Genomic DNA, 19,456 nt, shown 5'->3' with positions numbered 1-19,456 from the left:
TCATATGATCAGACAATTCAAAGCCTGATGGAGACCACTAAGCTGACATCTTTGAGCCTCTAATACATCTATGATGTTGACAGGCAGTTTGGACAGCTAACCCTGAATTATGTGAAAGGCATACAGTATATCTAACTGGATTTTACAAATCCAATTGATAGAGCATGGTCTTAAACATTATTCTTGATTCTTACAACGCAGCTTTGATTCCCGCTGCAAAAGCTTTTCGGTACACAAAAGAAAGAGTGAAACAGCTCAGTAAAATCAGGCTGCGTGTTTAATCTGAAGTTGATAGTGATGATTATGGCCCTCGTGATTGTAATAATGATGGTGGCGCACTGTTTTTGGTCCCTCTTCCTTGTTTGAAATAATGATTTTGAATTTAGACATCAAAGCGGATATAGAATTAAGAGGCTCAGGATTTTACCTGTGCAGTCAGGATTATGGCACTCTCTGCTTTCTGCCCAGTGACCGCGACACTCAGATCCCCCATGGGCGGCCGCTGAGCACTGCCTGGTCCTCTGCTGAGTGCCATTGGCACAGGTCACCGAGCAATCGCTCCAAGAGCTCCACTCCTGCCACTGTCCGTCCACTGAGGCACCAACCACAACCCAACAAGCATGTCCCATGTGAAGGGAAGAAGACGGCAGACAGAAATGGGAGGAGATATTCAGATCACTATTCTCTCTCAGGGTGAAAGCCAGTAAAACAGACATTAAGTGGAAAGCAAAAATATTACATGGCTACTAGAGACTGGATAATTGTACTGCTGCTATTCTGCTTTGGTTGTTACACTGGTTAGCATTTAGCCAAAGGCAAAGGCAGAATAATACATAAAAAAGTGTTTTTTGGTCTTCGTATTAAGATTCAGAATATTCAAATATCAAAGGCACAATCTGCAGCAACTGTTTGTTAGCTGCTTCCATTATCCCTGCCTGAACAGAGGGAAAGCATCTGGGATTGAGTGCTTTTCCCCGAGTCTGTTACCAGAGCACAGCTAACATTTACTGTGTGGAAAAAGTCATCATCACTAATCTGCTTACCATTCACAGGCAATTGCGGGTAAGTGATTTTGACGTCAGTGTTACAGTACTGACTCTCAACAGGGTTTCCTAAACGCCATCATTGTGTGAGGACTAATACTCTAAATGCACCACAAACCCTGCATTCAGTCACTTGTTTACTCACCTTTGCAGTACTGTGCTGAGTAATGATCACAGAGATGTATGAAAGGTAAAACTGCTACCGTGACTTGATGATTTTACCTTTTACATCCCTTCTCTTCACCGTGTCGTCAGGATTAATTGCACCACTCATTCTTGAGAATTGGGACAAAACTGTGTTTTGAGCAGGTTTTGATTTTTACTCTTCAATTATTCTGGAATAATGTTTTAAAAGATCAAACTCTTCAACACCTTTAACTATTAAACTATTGAAACTGGGTGGATGGAAAATCTGACAGAGTTGACAGAATGTTTTTTCATTTCACAGCACAGTGGTAGTGAGTAGCCATTTTATTTTTTAAAGGTGCTAAGAGTTCTCTTAATGCTAATCAAAATACACATTTTAAACCAAAATTCTTATTTAGCTTTGATTAAGAGGGGCTACGGAGTTGTCATGTTACAGTTGAGACACATCTCATGGCAATATTATTAATGAATTTGTTGAAAAATAAAAGGCATACAAGTGCCTGAGCAGTGAGACAGGGGTCCTTGGGGTATAGTTAAACCTTTTTTATGCCTGATTAAATCATGTTTTTGTGAAAATAGTTGTCAGAAATGTGGGACATAATTTCAAAAGGCCAACATTTTCATTTAAAAATGATTAGAATAGCACATTTTTATACCTATGTTATCAGTAGGTATTGTAAGTTTCAGATTTTGAAGGCTTTAACACTTTTTGAACTTGTCTGAAGTAGGGCTGCAACTCACAATTAGTATCATTATCGACTCATTTGTTGATTATTTTCTCAATTAATTGATTTGTTATTTGGTCTGTAAAATGTGAAAAATGTCGATCAGTGCTCCACAGAGACCAAGATGACGTCCTCAAATGTCTTGTTTTGTCCACAACCCAAAGATATTCAGTGTATTGTCATAGAGGAGTGAAGAAACTTCACATTTAAGAAGCTGAAATAAGAGAATTTTTTTTAATTAATCAATTAATTGTTGCAGCTCTATCATCAATACAAATACAAATTTTTCTCACTTTAAGTTGTATTTTAACGATTCTAGCTGCACATCTGTTATGTGAAACGTTCATTTATGAAGCACAAACAATTTCAATAAACAGAATAATAAAACAAAAAAGCTCTCGCTCGAAACAACTCTTCTCTTGTCTGCCTGTGAGCTCTGAAGAAATGGTACACTGACAAATTTTATCAGTCAACAAAATTTTAAATTTCTTAACAGAAAATAATTGATCAATGATTAATCATTAACATCCCTAGTTGGAAGTTGTGAATTCTTGTCTGGGATAAGGGTGTTTTCTGGAACAGAGCAAGTTTAGAAATTTAAAAAATTTCAGAAATTACATATATTTCATGTCTATAAAATCTTAAAATATTAAATTTACACCATAAAATTGTAATTTGAGTGTTGGTATTAATAACGTCTTAGTCAGACATGATTTGTCCCAGTTCTCGAGAATGAGTGGTATGAAAGTAGGTATGTTTAATAGATTCAGAGAGCAGACAGATGATACCTGGGCATAGGGCTATGTTGCAAAGCTTAGTCTGGGTCTCAGGTCCATCACAGGCCCTGCCTCCATGCTGGGGAGGGGCACACATCCTAGTCCTAGTGCGGTGACCTCGGCCACATGTGAATGAGCACAGGCTCCACGGTGACCACTCCTCCCATACACCGTGTACTGCGGGCACAGAAAGGGCGTCAGGCCTAATCAATGTCTCTGCCCCCACTACAGCATAAACAGACCCATAACAAACTGCAGTGAGCCATAAATGAAACACAATCAATCAAAAACAATCAGCAACAAAACTAATGTAAATGAAACACTGAGCACACAGACACTGTGGGACTTCACACGGCCGCGGCCTCGAGCTTCTGTCTCCTCTGGACATTTAGTGTTGTTTATCATAAATGCTAACCGTGCTTTGTATAGCGGTAAATATATAGAATATGTCAGTACAGAATAACAACAGTGAGCCTTCAGGTGTGGGTGAGGAGCAGCAGGTCTGCACAGTGTTACAGTGTGTTGAGTCTTCTTGCTTGAATGGGAATCTAATAGCAGTGGACCTTCAGGTTAATGTGGGCTGACAATGGTTCTGCAAATCTGTCGTTACACCAACATACTAATCATGCTTATACACAAAGCAGACAGCCCGTAACCTGGTTCCAGACCTCTGACTGCCTGCCCACGTTTCACGTTCTGTGGAACGGCCTTTGAGACTAAATATCAGAGGCCAGACAGCCCAAATCCAACAAGGACATGTATTCATTTTCATGCTTCATATGGTGTTTCCTCATCACACACACATATACATATATATATATATATATATATATATATATATATACATATATACATATCTTTCAGATGCTAATTTTCTCAGGGTTGTTTTTGCATGTTTTGAGTAGATCATTTTCCATCACATTTATCACTGGAATTTAATGCTATTGATGAATTTAGGGTGACCAGACGTCCCAGATTATAAGCACTAAGCACAAATCCTGTCCTGTTGGTCCTGAACATCAACCATAACAACATATGAATCTGTTAAAATATTATAATTGAATTAGGGCTGCAAATAATGATCAGTAGTAATTTAGTAGTATTTTTTTTGTAGTTTTGTCCACAAAATGTCAGAAAATGATGAAAAATTTGATGTCATCAGATGTCTTGTTATGTCCAGAACACATAGATATTCAGTTTACTGTCATAAGAGGGCCAAAAAGCAGACAAATAGATATTTGAGAAGCTAAAATCAGAGAACTTGGACATATTTTTGTAAAATATGGCAGAAAATGATTAGTTGATAAAGAAAATAGTTGGCGATTAAATTTAATAATCACAAACAATCGATTAATCATTGCAGCTGAAGATTAAATTACATATGTGAGTCATAATTCCTGCTGTTAGTTATTAGAAATATCCCAACTGTTTTTGTAAAATATGTGAGTATTGCTGGAATACATTAGAAAAAAAACGAAATTATAAAAACTGAAATCAGTGATAAAATAAACGATAAACGTCATAGTGTTTTTCGTCCAGAATATATGCAGCTCCCACGTTCACATGTATTTGTTCACAGGTGAGTTGTGTTGTGGCGACTACATATATATGTCTAAGCTACAGACAATCATAGCTGCTGAAAAGATGTTTAAAATGACTGTAACATACTTGTTACCTTTGCATAATAGTTAATTTGTCTTGTAAACACAATTATCACATTAGCACTAATTATTTTACACATTTTAATCCCTCTGATAGGACACGCCCACCCCTAACTCCCCTGTGCCAAAATTCATCCATTCTCATCTGGTCACCCTAGATGAATTTCTAATTTTTGCACTATAATTGCCCCCCCCCCCCCCACCACCCCTCCCGCCCCCCAATTTAATTTTTAACAATAGCTGTTTAAAAAAAAAAAAAAAAAAAAAAAAACCTCATTCCTCTTGCATCTTGGTTTGTGTGTGAGTTTAACCGGGTTCTGGTTGACAGATGGTGAGTCTTCATAGAATTGCAGAGAATGTTTGCTACTGGTTTAAAGTTTTACTTCAGAGAGAGAAATATTTAAATCTGAGAGGCTGACAGAAGTAAGACACCTCCTGTCTCATGTTGGAGCTCGCAGTGTTCCTAAATGTATACAGCAACATGAACACGCGTTGTTCAAAATGTAAAAGTTTAACCTCTGATATTAGCTTCTGAAGCAACTGCTGGCTGGCTTTTTGATCCCAGAGACAAACTGCATTTACTGACAGAATTGAAGGGGATGGAAACTGCATCAAACCTGAATGAAAAACATTATAGCTGCAAAATCCTTGCTTTCTAATCAACTGCAATGCAATATGATGTTTGTGCAGCTACGCCTTTACATTTCTGGGGGCCTTTTATCATCTGTTGATTGCAAATGGGGATTTAAGACCTTACAAATATAAGTCTGACTGCTTGGTCTGCAGGGAATTGATGGTCTGTCTTCAGAGGGGTCACTATCCACAGCTTGTGCAGAGGCTTAAAGTTCCTACAGTACAAGAGTTGGATCTCAGGATCAGTTGTAGAGTAGTTGGACCTTGGGATCAAGCCGATGGTCCGCCATGAGACGAGCTACCGTCTGTCCCGGCCCCTTGCCTCTAGGCGCTGCTTTGATGCTCTTAGCTAAGTGTCCCGTGGTGGCCGAAGCATTTACTTTGAAATTTTTGAGTTCAAAGCAGGCAGTCACCACAGCTAGCACTGATGGAATAGGACTCCACTTCTTTGTGTGTTTTTTCTCTGAACTGCGGCCATGATTTACAGCGACAGCCATGAGCGACCGTATTGTTGCTGCTAGAGGTGAAATTCTTCGACTGGCACAAGATGGTAGACAAAGCTAAAGCATTTGCCAAGAATGTTTTCATTAATTTGTGGTAAGTTGGGATTTGGTTGGTTTTCTCATAATATTCCAGAGAGGTTTTACCTTTTTAACTTGTTAGCCCGCCTCTTGTGCAAAACTGTATTAACCATACTGCAGTATACAGAGTACCATCTTGTTTTTTCTTTTTTTATTTGCCACAGAGCTTTTTGGGGGAGTTGTGACTAAAAACACAATAAAATCCACACTGCTGATCATGATCAGTACAAGGCTGCTGTTTGTAATATTGCATTTTGGCTCTTACATTTACACTACGCAAAGAAAGAATCAATGGTGCCTGGAAATGCTTTTGCAGTACAATAAGTTTGCCTCTCACATACAGTAATCAGAAGTGTTTTCACAGTCCTTCACAGAGCTCCTCTAATAAAGAGCCTCTTTCAGAGTACATTTCCCAAGTCACATTTTAAATCCCATATAGTGAAATCACAATTTTCTTTCACTCTCTTCTTCTTCTGCAGTAAGTTTTCCATAAATAAATCTCAATAATCCCCAACACTCTTAAACTTCCAGGTGTGACCGGCTCACAGTCAAAATGTAATGTTTTACATTAATGTCTTAATAGAAAATGTCTGCTCTTACTTGTAAGCTACTGGCATTGTGTATAATCATCATTGTGTCTTTACTAGTTATTAATAAAAGCCAGAACTTTTCACAGCCTGTATTTTTTGAGTTGTCTTTTGTTTTCTTGCCTGTTGGCAGTATAGTGTAATATTATAAGACTGCACCTGCTGTTTGTTTGCATATGCTTTGTTTCCACGGAGGCTACTGCTGCTTATGCTGCTTGTCAAGGTTTCTGCTGTTTATTGTAAGAAAATCAATGCTGCAGGTGCTTGATGGTAAATACATCACATTTTGCATACCAACAGCCATACAAGCTTATTATTAATATCAGGTGTTTAGCACAGCTAAAACAGAAACTTTAATTAATTTGAGGCAAATTGATATTTAGACAGCATATCAAATGGACATATTCTTACCTAAATTAAATATAAAGTGTTAATGGACAGAGGGGATGTTATTATTTAGTGTCAGAAAATGCAATGACAACAACCACAACCAACAAATTGATCCTGCCGACAGTCAGAGCCTGAAGGAGCTCGTTCCTCCATGCCACAGAACTCCCTCATCGTCCAAAACAACATCGTCAAATATACAAGAGACATACCTTTGTTGTACCTTGTTTCTCCATGCCTTGTACTTGGGTCAGTTAAATTAGTTTGTTTTGAAAGAAATCCGTGGCTGCATTACTTCCTGTTGCGTGTCGGACGGACGTATCTGCTCGTGTACAAACTGGTTCTTTGCTAGCTAGCTAGTTAGCTTAAGAAGCTGAGGAAATGGACTAACGTAGCCGTGCTTACATTTATACGAGACACCATGCACTGTTAACGTCGGTTTGTAGCTCGCTGGTAAAAACCAAAGAAGAAGAAAACAAAACATGGAGGAAGCTCTCAGCCAGGTCCAAAGGTAAGGCTCTGTTATGTTTTTTTGACAGCTTTTGATGGCAGTTGGGGTTCGATGGCATGGAGTAATAAGCTATATATTTCTGTGGATATTGATAAAATAAGTGGGCTGTTTCCTGGCAGGCAAGGATTTTTAAATCGACTGATGCCATAATTAGTCAGTGTGAAAATATGGAACAACTCTGTACCCCCAACTCAAGCAAACACAAATGTGTGTTATAATTAGAGCACGACCAACATACTGACCGACTGATATCATTATCCATAACATTATCAGCATATATGCACTGATACAATATCAACTTTATTTTAATCAAGCATAATGCAGATTGTTTTTATTTGTTAATTAAGTCAATTTTTACTTCCCCTCATAAAAATGGTTTAATTTATTAGCAGGTATAAACACCATCAAAAGACTAAAAGTAATTGTTAGGTTTAATCAAGGGCTGTGGCATCTGTGAAATTCAGAAAATCATGAAAATTGTCCATCCCAGTTGATTGTCTTGAAATGTCAAGTTTGTCTGTCCAGGACAGAAGATATTCAGTTTAATGTGATAATAAACTGAGCGAAAGCAGGAACTCTCTAAATATGAGAGGTTTAAAACAGCCATTTTTGCATGAAAAATTACTTAAACCATTAATCACTTATCAAAATCCTTTAAAGTTTGATTCTTTTTTTACCACTTGCCCGGTCAGGTAAGTGAGCTCCCAGATTTACTTGCCCGACATGACATTTAACTTGCCCCGGGCAAGTGGGCCAGCCACATTGTTCAGCCCTGTAGATATATTTTGCTGTATTTGTGTTTTTCATTGTTATTTGTAATTATTAAAAATACTGTGGCAATTTTCCTGTTTCAGTATCACTGTGGACAATTACACTTATCGTTAAAATTGCATATTTTTGTCACATCAATTGTTCATCATTGCAAAAACTGTGTATTAATATACATTTATTATGTGTACTATGTTCTGTTTAAAGAATACTGGATGATATATTGATATCAGAATGGTTTTACTCCTTTGTATCTGTAAAATCCTGGTTGTAAGGAATAATTAATACAAACTTAAATAAAATGCACAAGTGTGTTAATGAGAACAGGGAGTCTTAGGTTGATGAATTGAGATAGTTAGCATAATATTAATTCACTCTGCAAACAGTACTGAATGCTGATACCGACCTCATCTCACTGTATTCTGCGCTGCACTATAAGAACTAATTCTGTATTGGCTCTGAACGTTAGCACTGGATGTAAAACTTGTACTGTGGAAACGTCAAATAGTAACATAATTCCTATAATGAACTGCCTTCCTTCTGCAGAATAACCGAAAGACTTGGGTGTTGTTGTTGGTAATATATTGTATTTTGGCAGATGCATTGTGTTGGATGAACTTCGTCACAACTTGTATGGAGTCATGCTTGATCTCAGCCTGCGGCGCCTGAACCATCGTCCACAGATGATGTTGGTGTTTTCTGGTGTTTTCAGCGATGATGATGAGGTAAGGTTCCTTTCAGACTGGAAGCGATGTGTCTTTAATTTAAGCATACTCTATTTCTGAAGTATCATTCCACCTTGGCACACAGGCGGTTTGAAGAAAGTGAATCGATCTGTCTGCCTTACAGAATATTAGATATAGACTCTTGTGTTTCTTGTGGCACCATGCCAGCTGGAATATTTTTTTTTTTACTAGTCCGCTGCTGTAAATAAGTAAGGTTAGTGCTACATCAGCTGCATTTCTTGACGAAGACTTGGAAAAACAAATTCAATAATCCCAGTGCAAGATTTTTAAAATAAATAAGTGAGGAGAAAAAAAGCATCATCTTTCAGATATTACAGGGAGTGTAATTTAACGAAACTGAAGAACTACAGTACATTTGATATGATCTAATGAACAATACAATACATTAAAAACAGGGACATTTTAAAGTAGACTCTCATCTTAGCTCTCCCTCTCCTATTTTCTCTAAAAATATAACAGAGGCTTACTCTTGTGAGGAAATCCAAAATTGCTTTAAAGGGTTTTATGGCCCAGTTATTTAGTGATGAGTGTCTCTGCATTATAATGTGCAAGAAAGTTCTGGATCCACAATTAGCCGTGAGCAAATGCCTAATGTCTGCAGGTCTTGAGATAAATCACGGACAATAATGAATTCACATGGGCAGCTCTGTAGATTCTGGTTTTGAATTAATAATTATTTTTCATGCAAATGAATGCATATACCTGGAATTGGGCTGTGTAGCTTTTTATTTCTTGATAATTAGGCGCTTTAATGCCGTCTGAGCTAAATATTAATGGCAATGGAGGAGTCACACCAAGATTGGTATTTGGGCAACTGCTCATTTGAAATGACTCACTCTCTTTCTAGCTCTTAGTGTCCACACACGGTAAGAGAATGACCCTTTTGAAAACTGCCAGCTTCCCACTTACACATGCCACGTCTAAAAAAGAAGTACAGTACATCATAAATCAAAATGTCAGAGGATGCAGCTCGCAGTATTTTCAAACACACATAATTAGTTAAGAGTTTGTGATGCAGTCTCAGAAGCACTACACTTAACAGCACCATCTTGACTAAACATGAGCTCAGAATCTCATTACTAAATCAACATATTTGCCTGTGTAAACAATCCCAAAAATGTAATATGTTGACTTGCTCAGAACGACACGCTCTCCTACCAGATGCATACAGGCAAACATTAGCGCACTGCAATCACCAGTCAGAAAAACATCTGATGCTGATACCTGACTGCCAGTGACTCATCTGCCCTGCCATCACGGGTTGGGGGAAAAAAAAATGCCTTACAGTGTGTTTGAAGAAACGCTGCCAAGCTATTTTAAAATGCACGGCTGACCTTCAAGGAAATGAAGCTGACAACACATCAGTATCTACTGCTCCCCGAGCTCCATGCAGAACCACATGTCATTAAACCATTTCAATGCTGATGAATTGCCTTTACAGTTATATGAAATGGAAAACACAAAAGTGATAATGATAAAAGAAAAACACATTCACAAAATAACATCAAAGAAAGAAAGCATTAGATTAATTATAATAATAATACCTGCAATACATTCTTAAATAGACACATTGAAAAAAGTTTGTTAAAACACAACAACACATTTCCTCCCATAAACAACAAATGAGCAAAACATTGATATTCAAGAATCTGCGGCTAACACTACCTGGACAAGGGGCAGTGTTATTGCAAACCCTTGATTCTCTTAAAGGGCCGCTGCAGTGTGTTCCGTATGGTGAGACACATGTTCTTGTTCGCACCTGCGACCCTTGACCGCATGTTACAGAGCATGAGCTCCACTGGGACCACTCCTCTGCACCTGATTCACCTGTGTGGGAGAAGGGTGACACTAGTTAAATGCAGCAATATGGTCCTGGGGCAGGGGCTTACGGGGCAGGGTGGGGCAAGGTGGGCGGGGGTTTAGTAAAATGGGGAGGGGCCAACATGAGTCACGTTTGGGTGAAGTGGGGTCTTTAAGATTTACAAGAACACTATTGTACAGTCTGTACTACCTTTATGTGATCTTTGATAAATACTGAATACTGACTAATTTGATTTGTGCGCAAATCAATACAAATTGTGTATAACTAACAATAGTCAATATAATATGTGTATAAATTAATCAGCCTTTTTTTCCACAGCAAATTTAAATGAGCATTTATGCAAAGATCACAGAGAGGGATTAGCTATAATTATTAAAATGAACAGTAAACATTAGCGGAACATCTAACTGTTTCACTTCATCTTTAAAAAATAATTCATGCATCTCAATGAAACCCAATAATATGCGTTAAACAAATGGAGAAAATCACCATAAACAAACAAAACTTCATAAGAACGTGGTGACATGCAAGAAGGACAACATCTGAGAAAGTAAAATGGAATTTAATGGGTGTTAGTTCAGAAAGAGGTCTGAGATATGGATGTCCCTTGCACTGCAGCAAACTATCTAGTTTCCTTGACAACAGTGGAGCAAATTCTGTGTTTTAGACAATGGCTTCAAATAATTTTCAAATCCATCTTAGCCTGTAAACTCCCAGGGGTGGAGGAAAATGAGAAAGTTAGCTAATTTTATTCAGCAGATCACAGCCATTTTCATGTGCGTCTCAGAACGCTCAAATTTCAATTGTTGGTGCCCAGAAGGAAACATAACAGGTAGTACTTAAATCACAGAATGAGACTAAATTCTGTCTCTATTGTTCAGGCCTTTGAAGGTTTTTGAAGTTGTTAAACGTAGACATATTGTCATGAAATAATCATTTATATTCTTTTTAACAGCAGATTAGAAAGGATAAGGACCAGAGTTGTTCTCAAGATCTCTTTTAAGTTAAATTAGAAAGAATAATGAGAAGAAACAACACTGAGCTTTTCAATCTTCATGGTCCAAAAGTGCCAAATATCAAAGAGCCATGATTTGCTAAATAAAGTTGTATATTACGGTGAGGCAGTGGGGTGATTTCCAAAGCCATGGTAGCCTAAATGAAAAAAGAATAAATTATATGGTGACAAGTGAATGGACCATCAAATTCCTGCGTCAGAGTCGTCACCAAATAATTGATGTTTGATTATGTTAAACCCTCAAGTGAAGTATTCATTTTCTTTGAGGCTTTATGCATTAAGAGAAATAATTTAATACAAAGAGTAATAGTTCAATTGCAGCTCTGAATACATTTATGTCACAGGAAGTCATCAAATCATGCTATAGTTTTTAAAGTAGTTTCTCAGGACACATAGATTCAGCCGAATAGGGACTAAACCCTGACCTTAATTTTGCAGATCATAAAATAGACTGAAAGGTGGATCAATTTGTTAAATGAGGCAGTACAGGGAGAGTAAATTGTGTGAGAATGAGAAACAGAAAAGCACAGCGATGCGACTTGACAGGGAAACAACATTCCTACAGCGTGTGTAAAATGGAGAGGTGTTAATGAGTATATGTTAGTAACGGTATAAATGTATGGCGTGTCGCAAATTATAATGGTAATGAAAGGAGTTTTTAAACAATGACAGCAATTTAAATGGAACAACACATGAAAAAAATTAAAACATTTCCCAAAAATCAAAATAAAGAATAAAAAAAAATCTCAATAGCAGCTAGATCTAAACCCACCCACTGAGAAAAATGTGTTTTCAAGATAGAATAAAGCAAAATTAACTAAATAATGAAAGCAAAATTAAGGTTTTGCTTATTTCAATACTTTCTGATTTTATTAAAAATGATAAGGTGGTAGGTTGTAATAGTCATTATGAATGTAGGTAATTTCAGCTTTTAATTTGTTGGATGCTACACTTGATTAAGCCACATAGCTTCATTTTATCTCTAAGGGCAGCATCTATCAGTTTAGCTTTTGCCAAGTATGTGTTTCATATTTGGCTGAAGGGGTGGGTTTTTCATCAAATGACATTTAATTTATCATGCCTTGGAGGAAATGATTAACTACATCTGGGCCTTAGTTTTAAACTGCTGTTTAATTAATGTTCTATGAATATACTGTATGAGTAATCCACTTGCCAACTCACTATGTGACAATAAAACAAACAGACCCACAAAACCCAATTATGCTCTATATTCAAAGTAAATACTCATAGAGAAATGGGAAATTTATCTTCCTAGTTCATATGTAGCAATAGAGAATGGAAAAAATAATAATGCAAAACATTTCCACTTAAAAGGTGCAGTACAAGAGAGAGCATGCATGATGAAATTAAGTTTAGTTAACAAAATAAAGTAAAGAAACATAACTATTGTATTACCAGTTTGTGCCATAAATTTAGCAGATTCAGCTTGCTCCTGCAGGGCCTTTGTGTCATGAACTGATCTTGGCCGCTGACTTTTTACTGTATGCTCTCCGATCATTCCATATTCTATGGGACAAAATAGAGGTTCATATGAAAGCTAGGCTTAAACATGGTTTTCTGAGAACAAAAGCTTATTACATACTGTTTTTCAGGATGTTCGAAGCAACTGCAGTACATGGCTAGAAACAAAGACCACACAAGTTTGTATTTAATTTGTCCATTAACTCTAGGGCATAGAACAATGCAACGAATTTATAAGGGTGAGTTGGAAGTATTAATTGAGCTTGAAAGCACAGCGTAGACACATAGCAAACATGCAAATAAACTCACATCGTATTTTTTAAAGACTCTAACACTTCATCAGACCAGCTCCCTCCCCACCCTCCCTCCTGCACACCCAGAAAAGAAAAGAAAACAAAATGAAAGTAAAAATGTGTAAGCCATCGGAAAGCCACAGAGGAGGGGGTCATGGACATAACATGCTATTGATCCACAGTTTCCTCAAAAAGTTTGTCATCTTTGTGGGATTTCTTTTTTTTTTTTGGTTTACCCGCTCCAAAATATTGTGAGCTCTTTGTAAAATTAGACAAATGTATTCTGAGCTGTATTCATTACAATGCATGCCCTCTTTGTTTCCCATAAAGGGACAAAGAGACAATGAGTACAATGTTCTGACGCCACACTGAGAAAAGCGATGCTAGCAAGACTGCATTCAGTTAAGAATTTGCATCAGCTGTTTTAAGTAAATCCGACACACTGTAAAACATTTATTTTACTTAATTAAATAGCTCATGCAAATTGTTTTTGGACTCCTGTTTTAATTAAGAACTTGCATTACTTTTGGCAGTGTGGTCCTAATGAGGTGATTATATCATTTGCAAATAGGCAATGCAGGTGATGCATCAACAACAAATTCACACATAGCTTATGTTAGTACATTAGACAATACAATGCATCAGCCATTGATAGGGTGGATGTTTAAATCATCTGTTCTAATATAGTTTGTGGCCTCAGTTTCCTGCGTTCCTGACAGCAAACTGTGAGCTTAGAAAGACTGACCTCCCTCGCAGTGAGGCCTAGAGGAGGAAATCTGCCGTCTCATCTGATCATGTTCCACTCAGAGCTATGATTTTATGACTAATTATATGGTAAATAACTTGACTACAAAAAAAAAAAAAAACTGTTGTCTGATCCACGCATCAGACTGTTGGCATTAAGCAAATCATATCAACAAACATGTTCCATGATTGGATTAAGAAAAAATAAATAAATAAATCAAGAAAGAAAAACAAAACATCCCGTCCCAGTATAGCATCAGAAAAACTGTGTTTGTGTTTGCATAAAAAATTAGAATATTAAGAGGGTATAATGAAAGGAGAGAAAGCCGCCAGGTAGAGACAAACATCGCAGCCTTTTGATGCTGATTGGGATCTTCAGAACCATGACTGCACAAAGTAACAAGCTTCAGAGGCGCGTTCAAAGGTCCCTCAGTCTGATCTGATCGTGCCCACATCTGTTTTGCTCAAATTAAGCAGGAAGCGCAGTGTGAACCTCGCACTGGACAAAGACTGCGCAGGTACACTGATGGCTGGACAAACAGCGGGCAGTTGATCTGACGCTCAGTCATGTAAGGCTAACTACTGTAGGTACTTGCCGTGTTTCGTGCTCTACCCTGCGGTGTCTTGGATCATGAACCGATTCCCCATTTAGCAGAATATAAAGGCTGTCTGATTTAGTCAGCCTGAATGTGTGCTACTTTGCAGGAAACCATACAAAAGGGAGGCTACGCTGCCTTTTTAATGAATTTATGCAAACGAAACTAAACACTAAAAGCTATGAGACACCGAACAATAGCACTTTCTACCACTTGGCTCACTTGGGCTGGATGGATATAGACAATTCATGCAAAATGGCTTCTTTTAATCCTTTTACATTCAATGTTAGTGATGAGAAATAGAGTTGAAAATATCTACAAATCATTATAGACACTCAAGTGTCCTGTGGTAGCTTAAACTGTATTTGTGAATATCAGTATACTGAAAGAAAATAATTCCTCTGTAGCTCTGTGTTGAATTATTTAGAAAAAACAAATATAAAGAAACGTTTTTTCTCCTGTATCAAAGAGGATGTACAGCACATGGAGCTGGGGGCTGTTATATTCCATATTGTCCTTTTTAAATGCTAATCAACATGACCGGCTTCACAAATCATTGATCATACCTCTGCCATACCTTTGAAAATGATTCGCCTCTGCAAAACATTGATCAGCTAAGCCTATTAAATAGTGATATTAGCCCTGGAGTCAGTCTCACCTAATCTAATCTGGCTCTCAGCAGCTCATGATGAACAATACAACAAAAGCATTGCAACATGAAAGAGATTATAAAAATGTCATTAAGCGTGATGTCAGTAAGATACTTGGAAGACAAACAGTCGCTGCGGAGCAGAATGAAACTTCACACATTCTTAAATAGAAGTGTTTCATCATTGTGGATTAATCGTTTCATGACTGATGTTTGAGTAATTCTCTCTGCATCCGTCTGGACAGGAAGCTATTTAAAAAGCTCAACCTGTTGGTACACAAACAAGAACTGGTTAACTTAGCGCGCAAGGAGACGCAGTTTTAAATGAATACGACTGGAGTCTCTTTTGACGCCACGAAGCCAAGACGTTAATCCTGACGCCAGGTTTCAGAGAGCCTGAGGTGGAATGGAGAAGAGCAGAATGTCGAAACATGACACCAGAAAAGTACTGAGAAACAAGCACAGCAGTTTAATTGAACTTCTAGGATTGTATTCAAGCCCGTGGCTGTATGACGGTAAACATGAGAGACAAACCAGAATTTTTAATAACTGGAGGGGCAGGCTGTTGTCATTTGTCAGAGCAGCCCAAAACAATGTGACTTCACTGTATATTACAAGGAAGAAAGCACAGATGATGCATTTAACGTGTCATTACTTGGAAACGTTTCTTCTGTTTTTAGACAGCATCTTTGTCAAGTTTTGGCCTGTATTCATAACTTTTTAACTGTGTGCTTTAGAGTAAATTAAGTTTAAGATTTATGATGTCTCCTCCAGTCTGGACTAAAGACAATACTTATTATTGATATCCATCAACCATCATGCTTCAACAACAAAGGAGAGACAATGACATTCAGAGAAATCCATCACTGCTAACTTTCTTTCCTATTGTGTGATGATTCATTCACTTTGTTTTGCATGCACAAAACCTCAGTGGCATGCATCACTGGGAAGGCATGCATTTTGGACCTATGAATTAAAGGGACAGTTCACCCCCCAAATCAAAAATACATATTTCTCCTCTGGCCTGAAGTGCTGTTTATCCAACTGTGCTGTTTTGATGTGAGCTGAAGAGTTCTGGAGAAATCCTAGATGGCACTAGTGATATAGTGATAAACTCACCACCAATGTCTCTTTCCAGAAACCATGACCCAGTTGCTCAAAATAATCCACACACTTTGTTGTGAGCAGTTTAGTGTAGGAACTACTTTCTTTCTGTAGTAGAATCTACCAGATTCTTCTACATTCTACACATGATTTTTGGAGGGTGATGCCAAGCCAAGTGTCATTTAGTCCTATTACATTGGCGAGAGGGCAGACATCTCTACGACTGATAAACAGCATTACAGGCTAAAATGTTTGATTTTGGGAGGAACTGTCCCTTTAAGTTTTTGAAAACTAGACAAAATAGCTGCACAGAGCATTGCAAACTGTACAACTCACACCAAAATGTTCTAGATGGATAAACAGCGCTTCAGGCCAGGGGGGAAATATGTATTTTTGATTTGGGGGTGAACTGTCCCTTTAAAAATACTTCCCCTGCCCTCGTTTACTGGTTAAATAATTACCATTTCATTTATCATGATTGACAAAAAAAAAGTAATATCAGCATTGCTTTCCTGGTGTACTGGAGAACTAAGTACATTTGCCTAAAATAGGGAGCTGCAGTACTTCGATGACCTTGGCACACGTATCAGCGGTAACCACTTTTCGTTCCACAACAGGCAACACATTTTAACACAAGGTCAAAGCCGTGCAGCTTGTTCCGGCAATCATTTAAAAATCAAAATAGTCTCCAGCACTCTGGATCAAATGGAGCAGACGGGAAGGAGTTGCTTCTGAGGAATAGTCTCACAAAAAGTTCTTACAAGTAGACCCCAATTACTTTATAACCCGTATACTGTGGATTATATTAAATGCATGAAATTGGCAATGGCGGAGGGAACATTTAGCATTAAAAATTTGCAGAGAGCAGTCATATAAGTGAGTCTATGCAGCAGATTGTAGAGATACTGTAACAGGAATGCAGTGAATGTGCTGTATTTACTGAACAAAATGAGGTTCAAGGCCTGTTAGAGGTCATTAAACATGAATAGTCTTTTTTTTTTTTTTTTTACATAGATACAGCGTACATGGAGAAGCAGGACCACTGGTCAAATATATACTTGTGCTTGCTGGATATTTTCTTAACCTCCCTTTTCACTCATTTCACAGACTCATAACCAAACAATGTGTTGTTACACTGTAAGCATCTCTTATTTCCTCTGTGCGATTTATTTCCCTTTAGATAAAATTGTCAACTTCAAAAAACAAAAGTACTTTGTAGCATCAGGAAATTACTTAACTGTCTTGCAGAGATTAGAACAGCAGTATTTCTCAGAAGTACATTTGTCAGCAGATTCACCGATGATTTATGTGACTCACTGTAAATACATGTGAACCAAGATGACTCCCTGTCAGTCTCAGCTACGGTGACGTGTCTCTCTGTGACTGTTGGCATCAGCATCTGTTGACAGTGTCCAAGTGGAGTTGGGCAATACATCAATATTATATAGATATCATAAAATGAAACTAAATACTGTCTTAGATTTTGGATATTGTGAGTTTTGTCCAAGTTTTAAAGAGTTCATTATGCAATTTTCTGAACTGTTCCATTATTTGACTTTACCCACTTAGTCATTATATCCATGGTACTGATGATTATGTATTATTTTACATTTTTATTACTTTTTATATGTATATAGTATTTCTGATTTTATTTTATGGGGTGTCACAATTTCAATATTAAATTGAAAATCACCTACTTTCAGCGTCTGGCGCATGTGTGAACAAAAAAAAAGACTTTCTTAAAAGACAACACAGTGTAGCTTACTGGCCATTATTTATACTGTATATGTTTTTAAAGATCTTTTTTTTTTTTTAACAAAGTTGTAAAGACATGAAACCAAACAATGGCAGAACTGTCAGTAAAAAAAAAAAAAAAAAAAAGTTTAAATCAAAAAATCAAATTTCAAATAAAAAATTGTGACCTTAGAATCAAGTTCAATAAAATTGTGGATTTGGAGACAATCATATTATTTTATGATCTCATTGTGGTAATATTTTGTGAAAGCATCAATAGTTACCCTTACAATAATGTTGCAATATTGCTAAATATCAATATTGAGATATTTGGTCAGAAAATAATGTGATAATTGTTTTTGGCCTTACTGACCATTAAACCTAAGATGGGAAACATCTTATAATATGAAATATGACTTTGAATGACAAAATTATAAACCTAAAGTTTTAGAAAACCCTCATGTTAATTTCTACCCCATAAAATAGTTAATAGCTAATGGTGAGAAATCTACAATATAGATATACATAATAATATACAGTGTAAAAAGGAATTCAGATATCTCAACGCACACACACACACACACACACACACACACGCACACACGCACACACGCACACACTCTTCTCTCTCGCACACAACACACACTCTTCTCCTGTTTATCACGTTTTACATTTTTAAATGCTCCTAATTCACTGAAGCAAGTAGCAGAATTTGCCCCCCATTCAGTAACACTTTGCAAAATTAAACCTGTAATTACTTCCAGTAAGTGCAAAAATAGATCTTTTAAAGGGTGCATGCAAAGACTGCTTGCTGCCACCATGCTGTGCCATCAGTTTATAATGGCAGCCATTTTGCCTGCTTTTCAGGGATTATCAACAAATCAGGGGAATAATAAAGAGGTGAGGAATGAGATTAGGTTATTCTTAGGAAAAAATACCTTCCTCTTAACTTTAAGAACCTGAGATGATTTGGTGGCAATAGTCTCACGATTCAGGCTGCTTTGCAAGTTGATCTTAGCGTGAGATCTGTCTGGCTGCTCTAAAAAGGAAAGGGAAAATAAGTCTTTTGTTTCAATCAGCTTTGGAAGTTGATCTCCAGTGGTGCATCTGTTAGCGAAGCCAGCACTGCATGCAGAAACAGCCAATACAATGAAAATCTTTGGCCAAAATGCTACAAAATGTCTGCTCAAATTACTGGCTGTGCGAGCGCAGCGGCCGAGTCACCGCTGGGCTGTGACCTCAGCAGGTGACAGTAAATGAGGGTTATAACAGAAGGATACCAAGGCTCAGATTTTGAGGCAATAGTGTGACTGCATGTGCTGTGGCCCACACAGGCCTGCATCATTGTGTCAAAGGTGTGCAAACATGGATAGTGCTGGACGGTATTTTCCTGCACGAGCCAAACTATTTCTGTGAGGCTGATGCGGTGGGCTCAAAGCTTTTCTGACCCAT

General features: G+C 37.5%; 1 protein-coding gene across 6 annotated transcripts in view; it reads right to left on the bottom strand.

Moving 5' to 3' along the window:
• Positions 1–19,456, bottom strand: part of adgrb3 (adhesion G protein-coupled receptor B3) — a 172,602-nt gene that overhangs the window by 93,870 nt on the left and 59,276 nt on the right. For 4 of the 6 annotated variants that reach the window (XM_084735208.1, XM_084735207.1, XM_084735209.1 and 1 more), the window contains exons 3-6: positions 12,819–12,929; positions 10,231–10,392; positions 2,704–2,868; positions 428–592 (exon numbers count right to left, since the gene is read on the bottom strand). The exons of 1 other annotated variant lie outside the window; for it this stretch is intronic. In XM_084735208.1, the coding sequence (XP_084591334.1) occupies positions 428–592; positions 2,704–2,868; positions 10,231–10,392; positions 12,819–12,929 (603 nt within the window). The remainder of the gene's footprint in view (positions 1–427; positions 593–2,703; positions 2,869–10,230; positions 10,393–12,818; positions 12,930–19,456) is intronic. One more of the 6 variants, XM_084735210.1, reaches the window with a different exon arrangement.

The sequence above is a fragment of the Lutjanus erythropterus genome, chromosome 14 (genome assembly GCF_056507025.1).
Source record: "Lutjanus erythropterus isolate fLutEry1 chromosome 14, fLutEry1.hap2, whole genome shotgun sequence".
In the NCBI taxonomy this organism is placed as follows: Eukaryota; Metazoa; Chordata; class Actinopteri; order Lutjaniformes; family Lutjanidae; genus Lutjanus; species Lutjanus erythropterus.
Note: the sequence above shows the minus strand (reverse complement) of the source record. Positions and strands in the feature narration are given on the sequence as shown.